The sequence below is a fragment of the Gallinula chloropus genome (assembly GCF_964237585.1).
Source record: "Gallinula chloropus genome assembly, chromosome: 4".
NCBI lineage: Eukaryota > Metazoa > Chordata > Aves > Gruiformes > Rallidae > Gallinula > Gallinula chloropus.
The window spans coordinates 29,469,107-29,484,978 of record NC_140088.1 but is presented as its reverse complement, the minus strand read 5'-3'; the positions used below and the strand labels follow the sequence as shown (position 1 = coordinate 29,484,978).

Below are 15,872 nucleotides of genomic sequence, written 5' to 3'. Positions count from 1 at the left end.
ATTGTAACTTCAGCTGGTGAGTTGACAACACTGAAAAAAAAAAAAAGCATATTACCCTGAATTCATATGGTAGGTTATGGCACCTTTCTAAGAAAGGCAAACTAACTCTCACAGGTGCAAAAGGGCATTAAACCCATATCTTTTACTTTCTGGGTGAATAGTGATGAAGAAATTGAGGTAGCCAGACTGTGACATTTTCATTGTACTGCAATGTTTAAAGAGCAAATGTACTTGCTTTTCAGGAAAAATCCATAAAATTCAGGACAAAAGCCACAAGTGCATATGGGTATGTGGGAGGGTGGGGTGGTGGTGCTTAAGACCATGGATCCTAAGCAGAGATATTTCTTTCCAGCCCTGAGTAATAGGCTGGGATTGAAGAATGGCATTAAAACTCACACTGTCCTTAGCATTCCCTGTTGATTCGGTAGCTCTGCTTGGTGGTTTACAAGCTCACCGAAACATCAAACACCTGCTTCTGGATTCATTCCAGTAATTCAGTGGCTAAAAATGTTGATCTGCAGTGCTTTAGGTGCCTGTATTTTTGACTGGATCCAAGTTTTGCATTGAAGCTCCTGCATTAAAAGGTCATAACAAACACAAGTTTATTAAAAAAAAAAACAGATCTCAAAATTTTCCTAAATGCATTTTCTGAAATGGCAGTTTCATTTTGATCATTTTAGCATTTCATGAGCATTTTGATACATTTCAAATTAGCAGAGTTACGCTGCAGACAACTGCATTATACCCAGCTGCAGTATCACCTCTGAAGGGTTCAGCACAGTAACATTAAAGCAAAGGTATGCTTTGCTGTTTTGAGTCAAATACGGCTTTTTCCTGACCTGCTGCTGTTAATCATTTCAAGCATATGTTTACATGGCTGTTTTTGCCAACCCACTTTCAGCTGTCACCAGCCCCCACAGAAAATAATAATAAACACCAAATACACCCACAAAGAAATAACAGAGAATGGGTTAGATGCACAGAGAACTCTGGAAACTCCGAGAACATAACCATACAGCCTTCCTAATTTTTTGTCATACATCTCATACTTCAACCAACAACAACATACAGTGTTGATTTTTCAGGTGCAAATTTTATTGTGGATCATAACAAAGGTTTCAGAAAAAGCACAGGGAAGAAATCAACAGTGTCTCTTGCTTACAGAGTACATAAAATACATTCTGTGAAAGCTACTAACAGCAGTTGAAGGCAATGCAACTTGATTTAAACTAACCATTATTTTAAAATAGATGTGTTAAGAAGCAAATTTTGCAAATATCCTTTTTTCACAATTAGTTTGATATTAAAATTCAGAACCAAATATTTCAATGACACTAACACGGTTGCAGAGCGTGCAGTAGATAGAAAATAAAATCTCATTATTGCAAAAAGAAATAGGCACACAGAAAGTACTGTCAAAGCAGGTAAAATTAGCCCTAGTAAACGTTAAAGGACTCAAAACCTCTTTGGAAAATCTGTGGATGCTGAGGTATGCATAATTTTGGAATTTTGGTGCTGCTATCTCCATTTTTTCATGTAATAGATCAAAACAAAATATCTTAAACTAGTTATAACTCTCTACAAAAGATTTCTTTAGCCTTTAATTATACCTTAACGGTAAAGAGTAAACCCACATTAATTCTTTGAGTAAAATGAAAAAAATTCTATTAAGTAACAGTGTAGAAAGTCTTGTAAGAGGTCTTCAAGGCACTGTTCTCTCTTTGGGTGCTTGGCACACACACAGGCCATTCATGAAGACTTTTGATAGCCAGACAGCAGTAACAAAAACTAGACCTTAAGCTAGTATCTAGCATATTAAATATCATATATATCTTTCTCTAATGAAATAAACCCATTACTTTTAAAAGACATTCTGCTTTACAACGCTGTGGTTTGAAGTAATGTGTTTGCTAAATTAATCTGAAACATGAATTTAAAAACATAGTTTAAGAAAATAAGAAGTCAACCCAAGTAGCATTTGCGACTATCAATACAGTCTGCCTGAAAGTAAACCATTTCTAAGTATTGTAACACTCTGTAAAACAGTAAAGACCAAATGCTCTCTTGATTTAATGCCACTGGTTTATATGAAGATATACCAAGCAGCAACTTGGTCCACAGTCAACTGAAGTAGATTAGGACCTGGTCCACTTGAATTCCTGAACTATGTAGATCAAAGGCTGCTGCCCCACTGTAACAGGAAGGTATCTACTGACCAAGAAACATAAAGAACTAGATATTCTGCAGCCACCTCATTTAATAAGAAACTTGCTCCATCTGTACTCCACTGGGAATACAGAGCAATCCAATTCTGGACTTTATGTGTATCAGGTAGAAGTATGCAGATTCCTTCAATACCTTTTTTCTAGGGCCTGTTTTTATGGCAACTAAATGCCAATCAGCTGGGAAAGACATCTGAAAGGAGTTGACCTCAAGATACTAGGATTTGAGATAATTATTTTGACATCTTTTTGACATACTATTAAGAATCTGTAGCTCCTCTTTGAAAAAATTAACAGCTTTGTGTGGTTGACAGCGTATGCCAGCATCCATCAATAGGGAAAGGATGCCTAACTCCAACCACAAAACAAATCTGGGTATCATATTGCTGGATGCAATGGCTGGATTAGAAGCAGAGAAGCATAGAAAATTCTGTTCTTTTGGCAGTTCCATAATGCCTCAGCAGCAGTTAGTGTTTGTTACTCAAGGTAGGCTAATAATCTGTCAGTTGTTGGTGGACTCAGCTACCTGCAAGCTTTCATGTGACAGAGTGCAACAGACAAGTATACTGGTCTGGTGGATGAGATCCAAAATACTACCATGAGATCTTAAGATTCATACCTGGCTTTAGAAACCTACCCAAAGGATTGAGATAGCAGCCTCAAGATCAGAGGCTCCCTCTGGGAGAAGTAGAGAGAACCTGGCCTCTCCGAGTGACTGCTGGTATTTTACATGGGCTAAATCCATTCATTTGGATTTATTTCATTATTAAAGTAGTTATAAAGTAGTTGACCTAAAACTTAAAACACCTTCTACCTTAACAGTTAATTCTGCATTCAGCTATACGTCAGTATACCCCACTGTGTATAAAGAATAAAAGCATCATAGGCGTCAGCAGAGCTTGTCCCAGCTAACTTAGTATTTCATTTCCATGAAGGAAGGTGCTGGCCTACACTGATTGCTGTCTACAGTAGTATTTGATATTTCTAAAATATTCTGTATCAAAGCAATAAATATTAGATATAATCTCTATATTATATTTCATAGTTATCTGATAGCTATTTAAATCTACACTGTCAAAAACATAAGCAGTGACCCACTCCTACATGGCACCACATACTATCTGCGTGAATGTGTTAAAATGATCATATGGGTCTCTATTTACATAGGACACTCTTGTATATATAGCAGATTTCAATTCACAAAAATTCTTATCATAGGATAGACAACTGTCTAAAGGTTGGACATTGTTTGTATGTTTCTATGGTTCTGCATAATTGCATTTCAGCATGAAGATTTAATCATTTGTCTCAGTTTTATGGATTTTAAAGATGGAAAATGAAGTCTGAAGGACTTCCTAATCTCCAATAATGTTATGCCAATGTAGCACTGGAATATGTATTTTCAGGTCCAGGCAAAAACCGGTTTGACTGTTCCTAACCTTTTTCCTTTACATATGTAAATCTCTTTAAACAAAGTGCTCTCTTGAAAACAAGGGCAGTAAAAACATTTTGGCATTGTTGAGATGTAAAAGAGTATTTCAACCGAGCATGATCTGCAGAAAAAAATTATACATTTTTTAATTAACAATTACAATTACTACAATTTAAATGTGCAAATAAAACTTACATGTGAATCATTAAAATAAGCTGAAATTGTTGCTGGTATATACATGAGAAGTTCTGTCTCAGTTTGCTCAAAAAATGCTTTGTTAATTCCTATCATTTAGCTTCTCAGACAGGAAAGATATAATGAAAGCATGTTCATTTTCAAGGTCAAAATGTCCAGTTATTTACCTGTGTAAAAGGCAAATAACTGTTATTTTCTGCACCTCTAATTTCACACACTGGGCTAAAAATACAGAGGTAAAAAAATATTTTAACAGAGATACTCAACCATCAGACAATTTCTGAGTTCAGAGTTCTCTCTTTCCTTTACAAAAGTTGATATTTACTTCTCAAATATTAATTTCTGTACCTTCCCCCCCCCCCCCCCCCCCCCGAGTCAGTATCATCTTGTTATTAAACATCAGTTAGTGTTCATCAAAGTCAGAATGTAATTGCTTGTCTTCCCTTTATACTAATGTTGCACTGGAAAACTCTACATTAAATTTAAAAAAAAAAAGCACCCTGGAAAATTGAAAAATATGTAATGTTTTATATACTTACATACTACGTAACATGTGGCTGTGGTGATGGTTCTTGCCATCACTACATTTCTTCAGATGAACAGACTTCAAGAGCTGACAGGTTGCTTTCCCTTTCACCTATACCAGTTGTATCATAATTGGATGACTATTATCAAGTATCCTTCCTGCACAAAGCAGTCCAAAGATTACTAAACAGTCTAAACAAAGGATTTTTCTCCTTACTGCGCAACCCAGGATCCTGAGAATCTGTGGTTGCACTGGAACACTTCTTTTAGAATGGTATCTAATACTAACATCAAGACTTCTTGCAAATGATTCATTTACTCTTCATCTTATGCTAGTGCAGTTTTTGATGATTAACACTCATGTCAGGCAGTCTGTCAGCTTCTTTATGGAAACATAACCGGTGCTTGATATGAAGTCTGATGGAAGAATTAACTCCCATTTCTCATCTGTGTCTTTGTAAAAGCAAAAACCAAACAGAGAACAGCTCATACTCAGTGGCAATTAGGAAAAAAGTACTTTTTATAGCCACGTAAAATGACCCAAGAACCTTACACTGTAACAGAGTCTTTGCAGATGGGAGTAGTTTTGGCCTAAAAAGCAGTGCTTTTGTATCTGAAAGGCTACAAAAATGTTTCTGGAAGATTATTTTTTTTTTTTCTTTTTTTTTTTTTTTGTGTCAGACATTATGCAGCAAAATCCATTAACTATAAATCAACCAAAGTGACAGATTCTACATCCTATTTAGCAATAATTCTATACCTGCAACCTGGTAATCTTGTGTTTAAAGTACTGAAAGTAAAACAAGTTGTTCTTTTACTTTCTAACACTATGCAATAATATATATATTATAGGGAAATTCTATTATAAAGGTGCGTTTTCCTGAAATGTGTACTCTGCAGAAAAGATTTCTTCCTTGAGAAAAACCACGTGACAAGCTGAAGGTGTGCTTATGCTGAATGCTCAATAACACATATTTAAAGCAGAGTGTCGCAGTAGATTAAGTCTGAAGGAGTGAGTTTGTACCCATAAAATTCAAGCCTATCAGCACTGGGTATATAAATTAATCGGGTTAAGTGCTTGAGAAAGTCTCTTCTTTTTAGCTGTAAACAAGATATTTAACTGTTTCTCCCTACACACATTTGTCATAATTAGAATGCAACCATTTTATCATTAATAGAAAATTCCCAGATTAGAAAAGATACATGTAAAAAACCATTAAAATAGATACTCAGTGCTGAATTTTCCTATGATTGGTTTCAAAGACTGACTTGAATCAAAGTTACTACATCTTTTTTTTGTTCTTGCTTAACCTAGTACAAAACAGCATGACAGTTATTATTGAGACATGAATTCTCCCAGAATATACCCAAATACCTTCCTCCAAACCTTATTTTTTTTAGTAATTTATATGAGTTTTAAATCTACTATGAAAATAGTAGTGTAAGATTAATCAACTAAAAATTCTTCAGATAAATTGTTTAGTTTCCTTTAGGATAAAGATGCAGAGGAATACTGATGACAAATATGCTAGTTATGATGCTTGCTTTCTTAATGCTCCTTTATGTCCCACATCAATTCTTCACTCCACATTCCTGTATGTGGTAAATAAGTTGTACAGTACTCTCAGTGTAGACTTCAAGTCACAATTTACAATATCTAGAAAAAAAGGCAAAAATACCATTAGTAACTTCATTGTCTGAAAACGTTTTCAGAAGATGTGCCTATTCCTTACTCCCCTTCCTCGCTCAGATCCATATCCATGAAAATTTGAATCACAAGGATAGTAAGAATAAATAAAAAAATTAAAAATAAATAAAATTAAAAGTTTTAAAACTGGCAACTCAAAAATAGTTATTTTAACCACTTCTAGTTAGGGATACAAATGGCTAATGCTGATGATGTAGGAATGCAACCTAGCTGTCATGGCTTAACACACCAGGCAGCCAAACGATCCCTTAAAGGATGGGGGAGAACACTAAAGAAGAAAAATAAAACAAAACAAAAAAGGTACAACTTGTGGGTTTTAAACTCATGAGATAAAGACAGTTTAATAGGAAAGTAGAATAAAAAGGAGAAAACAACAATAACAACAACAGACTATACAAACCAAGTGATGCACATTCACCTTTTCCCACCTCAGCTAGTTCCTGAGCCATGCTACCTCCCCTCTGAAGCCCAGTTACATACTTGGTGTGACATCATATGGTATGTAATACTTCTTTGGCCAGTCTGTGTCAGCCATGCTGGCTGTGCCTTCTCCCAGCTTCTTGTGCACCGCCCAACTTTTCTCACTGGCAGTCCAGTATGCTGCCAATTCCTTGACTACTTGGCAACAACTAAAAACATCAGTGTGCTATTAACATTATACTCACCCTAAATCCAAACACAACACACTACCACCTGCTATGAAGAAAATTAACTCTATCCCAGCTGAAACCAACACAAAAGGTTCAGATGTCCATGAGGCAAATTGTATCTGGGATTACATTTATTTATATGACTGAATCTTTGGTTGGTTGTGGCTGAAAAATGATGATTTTGAAAAAAACATCAGACAGGAATCAATGGAACTCTTATGTAAGAAATGCAGGACTTGGCCCATTCTGGGTTGCAATATCCTTTATTAGGACTAATTTCAGCAAGATAGCTAGAGGCAAGTTTAATTTTTCCAAAGGATCTAAAAAAGTTAGGAACACAAGTGCCCCTTGAAGACACTTCTGAAAACGTTTTGGGTTAGCTGATGTACATGGCTGAATCAGTCCTTAGAAACTCAACATCTAAAGTAAAGGATTTATATGAAACAAAAAGCTAATGAATACCTGCTGTTTCTGAGGGAAGTTGTTGAGAAAGTCAGTATTATTTCACAAGAAATCTATAAAACAAACTGACAAGTACTACTGCAGCAGTCCACGCTAGTGCTTCAAGGAATATTCAATCTCAAATAGAGACTTAGAATTGCCCTCTGAAAGAACAGACTAGACTGGAATTGTAATTGTTCTATCTCTTTCTGCTGACTTACGTATAGGAACTCGATCCCCTCACTTTTCTTCTCGGAACTGGCCATAAAGGTGTAAAACAGATGGTGTGCATACTCCTATTATCTTCAAAACCTCAAAGTATGCCTAGTAAATGGTGTATGTAATCATAAGATAGTTTTGTCAATGTATTTATCTACACTGGTGTTTCTCACAGATTGTGATGGGGTTATACTTTGAAGAATGAATCCAATCAAACCTATGCATGGTGCCCCAAAGTATGCAAACTTCAAAGAGCTAAAGATACTAGCTACATGGAAAATTGATATCCACAGGCAAAGGGTGGAAACACTCAAACCTAGATTTTATGCTGAGCCTATGCACGATCATGAAACCATGGCCACATGTTTTTTTGGCTCCTAATACATAGGATCAAAAATGCTTGGTATAAAATGAAGAGAAAATGCCAAAAGCTACAGGAAGGGCACACTGCTCCCACAACATTATGTCATACTCTGCAATACTGTTTGCATATAACTTGGGAAGTTTTCTCTTTCAGGCCAGAAGGAAGCTGCAGAACTCCTTCATTTCCTAATACAGAATTTGAAATGAATAAAGAGGTAACTTTGACAGGTCTGTCTTTACAAATTTACCAGAAGACTCCACCACAACAGAATTTCACAGAAAGTGCCAAACTAAAAAGCAGCATGCTCCCAGAGAATGATGAGTTATTTCCATTGCTACCTGTGTTTGATCAACATGTATATTTTACTAGTTGCAATTTTCAGAAAGAGAAACTTGAGTTTGGCTTTGATGTACACATTTCAAGAAGTAATCTGAAAAAGCTCAAACTGCAAATGAATTCGTTATAGACTGAGTAGATTAATATTCTGGCCATTTTTAAAGTAAAAGGTCATGGAGAGCTTTTTAAAACCTTTTCAATTATATTGCAAATAACACAAATAAACTGTTGACCCCATAAAAAACATTGGTTTTCATACTCATTTATTTAACCACATTCTTTTTTCCACTAAATATGTTTTTCATATTCTAAAGCACTTTTCAGCATATTTTTTTCCTCAAGAACCTCAAAGAAACAGTGTAGGAATTTAAAGAGTATTTAGTATACACATTTAGGGTAAGATCCTTTTCAATACTCTTTTGCTCACTGGAAATTTTAAGTACGGGCATTGTGCCCAATGTAACAACACATAAAACAGATGTGTTTTTCCATTCACATTGGGCAGGAAGTTTCATATTAAGCATTTCAATAATTGCACAAGAAATGTCTTATATATGCTGAAATATCCTTATGGCTTGATTTATACTGGAAAAATTAGCTGTCCCCTAGAGCAATAAATACCTGAAAAATTAAATGCCGTAAGAATTTTAAGCCTCCACGGGGAATGAGGGATCACAGATACTCTCTGTTTTACTTGGATCCCTAGATTTCACTGTTTCCCCCTTCTCTCTTTGACTATTTCAAACATAAAAGTTTGCGATACAGTCACCGCTGGTTTAGTTAAGCATGACTGTGGAAAAGAGTTCAAGCAATCAAAAGAAGTGAAAAATAGGCTGGATAGCTCCAGATTAAATGCACAGGCAGCACAGCCTTGAGGCATATCTCTGTGTCTCTGTGTGTGTGTGCGCACATGTCTGCAGCTGTTATGATCTGGAACTTGGAAGGAATGGAAAATAAGCAGAATGGGGCAGAACTTGATTCAGTGATGTGTGTCTCAATCTCCAGAGAGCGCTTATTATTAGAAGTAAAACTCTCAGCATTAGCTTATACCAACTCCTCGGGGAATGACAGTCCAGTATTATGGCAGGAAAAAACTCTGCACCATAGAATGTGAATCTGCAATGGGTCTTGAAAACACGCACATGTATATATCAGTTATTATGGTATGTAACATATATACATACACACACACACATATATATCAATTACAATGGTAGGTAACCAGCAGCAGCAGTCCAGCTACCACTCCTGTTTGGAACAGTGGAGCAGAAACCGCACATCCAGCAGCTCCTGCGTGGTAAGAAGTGGTAACTTCTCATGGGAGGAACCATATAACATACCCTATAACATGGTGAATCAAGGGCCCTATATCCAGTCTGAAAAAACGGATTTAAGCCCTGCATTTGTATGAGCAAAGAGGAGTGGAATCTTGGTCCTGTTAAAGTCGTCAGCAAAACCTTCATCTTCCCTGATACATTTTACTTTCAGTCTGTAGCTCTAAATCTAATTTAAATATGCACGATTACGTCCTGCATTCAAAGGCAGCTATGTGAGCATTTGAAGTTCTTCTTTAACATTTGTGAAAATCTTGTAAATTACACTGGAATACTTGAGGTTTACTATGAAGATATGGGATGGGGGAAAACGGAGCTATTCGTATCTGCCACTGACACCATTTACAATTGTATTCTTTTTCTTTCAGTGAAGATCTGAGTATTACCACATGTTAGGTCATGGAAATCTTACCCTGATCATTCAAGAAAGTGTATCTATCAGCCTTTTAAAACAGAGTTGTCTGAGCACTTCAAAACACATTTTCCCTTTTACTCTTGGATTAACATTTTAACCTTCATTTAGTTATACCATAATCCTATGAGATAAGATCTGGATCCAACACACATTTTTAAGGCAATACAAAAAAAGTGGAATAGATACCTTCTGGCCTTGGTTTTGGTTTTTCCAATCCACCATCTTGCATTAGCTCAAATGCAAAGGATACATTGATAACCTAGTAGTATAATAAAGGAAGTCATTATTGTGAGTTACATCCAATATAGTATAAATGGTCTAAACAAGATGTATTTAAAGCTGCAGACACAGATGCTTGGAAGGAAAAATTAGTCAGGGCTTCATACATCCACAGAAGACCTTGTGCATGGAATCCAGACATTCCAATGTTTTGTTTTTTTCTATGTGGTTTCAGAAATATAAAATTAATTGAAAAATAACATGAACTTATACTACCCATAGAAAAATTACTTAGAAGTAAGAATAGCCCACTTCCCACAAGTTTAAAAATTGGAACATGGTGGCCTATTAAGTGCTCTTGAATAGACAGCTGAAATGCCTGGACAGCAACACACTCTGGGGTAATGGTTGGTCTTAAAATGGTATATAGTATATATACTACTTTATGCTTCCAAAAACCAGGAAACCTTTCAAATGTTAAATTATTGGATTTTGGACACAAAAAAATCAGTTCTGTCATCAATTCATGTGTATAATTCTTAATTCACTTGATGAATAGTAAAGTCTGATTCAATGACAGCATCATACAATGGCTGCCAAAATCAGTTAATACTTACTGACTACCCGATCATTAATAAAATTTTCCCTTTTTTTCTGGGTAAGCATTAATACTGAGACATTAAAAATGTTTGGAAATAGCTATCAGTACAGTCAGCTCTTGATTTCAGCTATTTACATTGAGCTTATGTGGAAAAGTGTGTGTCATCTTTGTACTACTAGACATGTTCATGTTTATTTGTTTTTAACCGAAAAATGAAATCTAATTACCTTTTGTTCAAAACTATCAGGAGTCAAGAAGAAGCTGTACAGAGGAACAAAATAGCCTTCTAGGAGACCCATTAGCAAGACTAAGTACACACCATCTGCAAACTGCAAAAAAAAGCCATGTTTCAGCACATTTTCTGAGGAATAACTCATTGCTTAATGAACAAAATATATTATCTAATGCAGAGCTGTTAACACTAACTAGTAATACAAATATTTTAAATTGCAACTAAAAGACATCATGCCACTTCTTTGATTCTTTTTATTTACTTGGTATGTTCAATTATGTCATCTTCAAAACTGACCTAAGACTACAATATACATGCAGAATAAAGCTCCTGGAAAGAGGTGCTCAGTGGCTTTCATCTATGTCTTTGCTTTCTGTTCTACTAGTTGTGGGGAATCAGCTCTACCACCTTTCAAGCTCTCAAATGGCATGCATTTCCTGAGCAGAGAAAAGCAGAATGAGGGTACAATCTCATGACTGCACTGAAATTTAGTATCTTGGAGGAAATAAAGGAACAAAGAATCATCTTTGAATCAAACTTGCAGAACATGGACAATCTGAGTCAATCTAACTTTAAGTGTACGTAATTACAGATGGAAGAGATCTAATTGCTATGATATATGTCCATTTCTATCTTAAAAAAAAAATTGCAACATCCTAAGACTTTGTTAAGGGCCCCTTACTCTTACCCCTGCGATAGAAAGTCTACCAGTGCACTATTTTCACAGTCAAACTGACAGCTGGTTATCTTAAGCAACCCATCGCCTTCCTCAGGTAGATAATTTTCTTTCAGCTGATAGAAATATAATTTCTTATCTTAGGGACTACTGCTTTGGATAAATGCTTAAGTACATTTGAATAATACGTTTTTTCCAAAAGTAAACAATGCAATAAGCTGGCACAGGGAACACTCTTCTGAAAGCCCTTACACATTATTTCCATCTCAATCTTTATTTTACCATTGAAAATTTCTCTATCAAATTGACAGATATTTAAAGAAATCAGAGATTCTTTGTACCATGAATCAAAACAGAAAATAAAACCTATCCTGAAGACATTGGAGGTTGTTTTTAATAGTGTAGATACCATCCTTCCTGCCTGACCTTGCAATTTTCTTATAACTGCAGCAATTGTTCACATGTGGAGGTATTAGTACAGCAGGAATTAAGCTTTTCTTTTAGCTTCTGTCCAGCCCATGTTGCAGCTGAGAAGACAACCACGTACCACATTATTTCCATGGTGCATTCAAGCCTGCAGACCAACTGTACAGCTGCCTAAACACTTGAGTAGCTTTACTCACAAGAACATATCTCACTGAATAGTCATTGTAATCCCATGTGATTGTGTACTTGTGTAAAGGTAGGCAAGAAACAACTGTTCAGCTCGACGTTGGGTGAAACCTAGCAGAGACAGTTTTTTCTGACCAAAATAAGCACAGGTTCTGCTTACAGCACTTGGCAGTGCCCAAGAGGTAGCATCTGTTAATTAATTTTTATGCTAATAGAAGTACAGAACTGTTTTAGAGAAATTTAGCCGCCATTGTGATTTCTCTGCTTAATTGGTGAAGGTATTCTTCATACCAACATATTTAGAACTGAAGGGCTTCATGCTGAAATAACACCTTAGAGCTCATCAATAATAATTCACTGACACTTCTGGATAAAGTTGGGGGCATAGTGTAGAACATAGTGTGCCTATCCTCCCCTTTAAGAAAGGCTGTAAAATCCTACCTGGGTTTCCAGTTCAGTGACCTCTAAATTCAATTTATTCAGATGCTTGTTCACAAAGGTGATGAGAGTCTGAAATATGAAAACAATGTAGTGAAGGCCTATTTGGTAGAGCAGCAGTTCAACGCATGCAGTATGAATTAAACTCAGAAGAGAATCCGCATAGGTGAAAAGACTGCAATACAGTTTCTAAGTTTGAAAACTGAAATGTGAGTTTTTTTCTTCTCCAGTAAGGAAGAACAGAAATAAAATGAGTATGACATACATAAGTAAAAATACACTGTTAAAATATAATTATTCTTAAAAATCCATGTAGCAGACTATAAGGAAGTGGGTAATAGGATTCCACTCTAACCTGACAGCAGCCAACATACTACCATACTCTAGCTCAGACCCCTAGCAGTTGTAAACTGGTTCTCTCTTTGTCTCGTTACACATAGTTTATCAGCTGGGTTCTACTCAATGTAAGTTCTGTGATTCAAAGTTCAGTTCATGCTGCTAAATATTATTAAAAAATAACACCATAAGAATGCATTTGTATAGCTGTTTAAGCATCAAGCTTAATTGTCTTTTATGTGTCAACTGTGCCATTTACATATTATACACATACACTCTAACTACATAGGTACAAACAAATACACAGAACCATGCACATGCACACATTATGCATTTTAAAAATAAAAACCTTCCAACCTTTTTCACTACATTGAGCTTGTCTGGAGCATGATCAAATAATGTATCAAATGCGTCTCTTTCTGAAAAACATTCAGAGATGTTAATTCACTGAGCAGCAGTTGTCCAAATGTAGAATAAACACTTATTAAGGCATATACTCATTTAAGACAAGACAGTCAGCAAAAGATTTCAATATAGTCTTTGTATTCTAAGTACTATGCATTTTGCATACTGCTCTCTAGCTATAAGCTGCTAGTAACTTACTATTATTTAAAAAAACATTAATTTCAAGTAGGATTTGGATTACCTAATAGCCCCGCTTCTCAAAAATGAACAAGAATGGTATCTTTATACATAAAACCTTAAACAGCCAGATACTGGGAGATAGATAACCGAATCATTTTGTGCAGAATAACATGAGTTTACATCTAGGGTCTCTACAGCTATAGGGGAAGATTTTCCTCATGGGCCACTGACTGCAATTTGGTGTGCTATACTATTAACCACCTCAAGCAAGCTTATGATTACACAGCTGCAATACAATTCTTTGTATGGATGTTTTTGGGCCATTCTGATAAGCAATTTAGGACATTATCATCATGACTGGAGTGCTACTGCAGTCACCTTCTGAAAAAAAACCAGAAAAAAAAAAGTCACCTATGCCTTTTCTGAGCCATTTCCATTTTGACAATCACGTGAATGATAGTGAATGCATCCACAAAAAGCTACATTCAGATACCCTCAATAAAAAAGTGCTGCAGCAGATCCATAGGCATTTGTGGAAAGCAGAATTCATACAAAGCTAGACTCCTCGGGGATATCATGGGGAAAAGATGTCATGAATGCAGGCTTTAAAATCAGCTGTAGGGCAACTATTGAAGTAATACAAAAGTAATGCCAAATTCTTGTTGGGATTCCACCTGCACTCCTCAGTCGACTGTTTTCAGTTCGCCAGACATTTAGCCCGTCTCACTACTAGCACTAAGGCATACTAGGCCCAGGAACTTCCACGGTGTTTGGGCCTGCTGAATGACTCAAAGTCATTAAAGTGTAAGTCAGTAATGTATACAAGAATGCCAACAAGTTCAGCAGCTGGTTTATGATAAGACATCATGTCATATTATGCTGGGAACTTATGACCATTAATACTATTCTAGTAATGTTCTGGAGGTTAAACCGCAAAGCACCTGCAAATTAACACTTGCTGAAAAGCAATGAAATGTGTTTTAAAGATGGCCAGACTGATTTTAATGTTTTTTTCCTTTTGTTAACCCCCACAACAGCCTCTGGTGCATATAGTTACATATTTGCCAGGGCAACTGAAATCCTCTACTTCCTTGCAGTTTGATCCAAATGATCACCCATTGCAGAACTAATGCATACTTTGGCTGCCTCAAGAAAAAGACAATAATCAAATGAACTTACCATGCCTCCCTGATAATGCCCTATTAAAAAAAAAAAAGGAAAAGGCAAAAACAACAAAAAGAAAAGAAACAGTTATTTATAATTCACTTGCAGACATCGTGCTGCAAAAGAAAACAGCCTATGTGGCCAGATCTACAGCCTGGTGAAACCTGGAGTAGATCCATGGAATTATGAAAACCTTCATCAAGTTACTCCAGCAGAGAATCTGGATTAGCCTGGAGTTCATCAGTATAATGTCTCCTGGCTTCACTAAAGTCTCATGGGCGGCCAGATCTGTTGAACCAAATCAACACACCTTGCCTAAGAGAAAAAGGTTTTTTCATGTTGATTTTATGAAAACTTTTCTCTTTGCTTTAAAGATGCATTTACCACAGCAACTACAATAAAATTCCAGCCAGAACAATGCTTGGACTACATTCTTAAGAACTATTTTGCTCCCATTGATCCCTCATATATCTATTATGCATATATCATAAAGATTGATAATAAGACAATAGTCTGGCTTCTCTAAATTCTAGTAGATATTGCACTAAGATATTGCATTATTTCTTTCTGTTGGTTTGAAGTAACTTTTCTTTCATAAATTGTTTGCCAAGATGATATATAAGGGGCTTACCGCCATCATTTCACATGCCCAAAGTCCAAAAGCCTAAAACAGTCATAACACATTCCTTTTTCAATGAATCTAGTTCTCCATCAAATAAATACCAACAGAAAGGAATGAGGCATATCTTTCTCATTTGTTTGAAGGACTTTTGAATAAAACAGTAAGAAATACAATAAACACTGAAATAAAAACAATAGAGATCTTGTATATTTCCACTCTGTCTTCTCTTTTATCCTGGTGTCCTGCTTTTAGTTCCTCAGTTCTGTATTTCCTCACCCTTTTGTATTTTTAGATGCATGTTTGCATCTCTCAAAAAGGCTAGAATACAATCACTGGCTGATGCATCATCTTCCCTGGAACCCCAATACCGAAATCTAAATATCAGCAAATGGTTGAATTTCTGAGACGCAGCTGTGTTCAATTACTGAACTGCTGGCAAAAGTGGTGTTGACATACTCAGTGTTACCAGTTATTTCCTCTTGGATTTGTCGAGACTGGAGGATTCCTTCTCGTTTCTGGAAAAAAGAAAAAAGTTACATTTTTCTC

General features: G+C 36.0%; 1 protein-coding gene across 1 annotated transcript in view; it reads right to left on the bottom strand.

Annotated features, from left to right (window-relative positions):
• Positions 1-5,954: 5,954 nt before the first annotated feature.
• PARVA (parvin alpha) overlaps positions 5,955-15,872 on the bottom strand; it is a gene marked incomplete at both ends in the record, with an annotated part of 62,717 nt that continues 52,799 nt past the window's right edge. The window contains 7 exons of the mRNA XM_084263885.1: positions 5,955-6,031; positions 10,028-10,100; positions 10,889-10,990; positions 12,623-12,691; positions 13,313-13,374; positions 14,720-14,739; positions 15,783-15,841. Coding sequence (XP_084120011.1) covers positions 5,955-6,031; positions 10,028-10,100; positions 10,889-10,990; positions 12,623-12,691; positions 13,313-13,374; positions 14,720-14,739; positions 15,783-15,841 — 462 coding nt within the window. The remainder of the gene's footprint in view (positions 6,032-10,027; positions 10,101-10,888; positions 10,991-12,622; positions 12,692-13,312; positions 13,375-14,719; positions 14,740-15,782; positions 15,842-15,872) is intronic.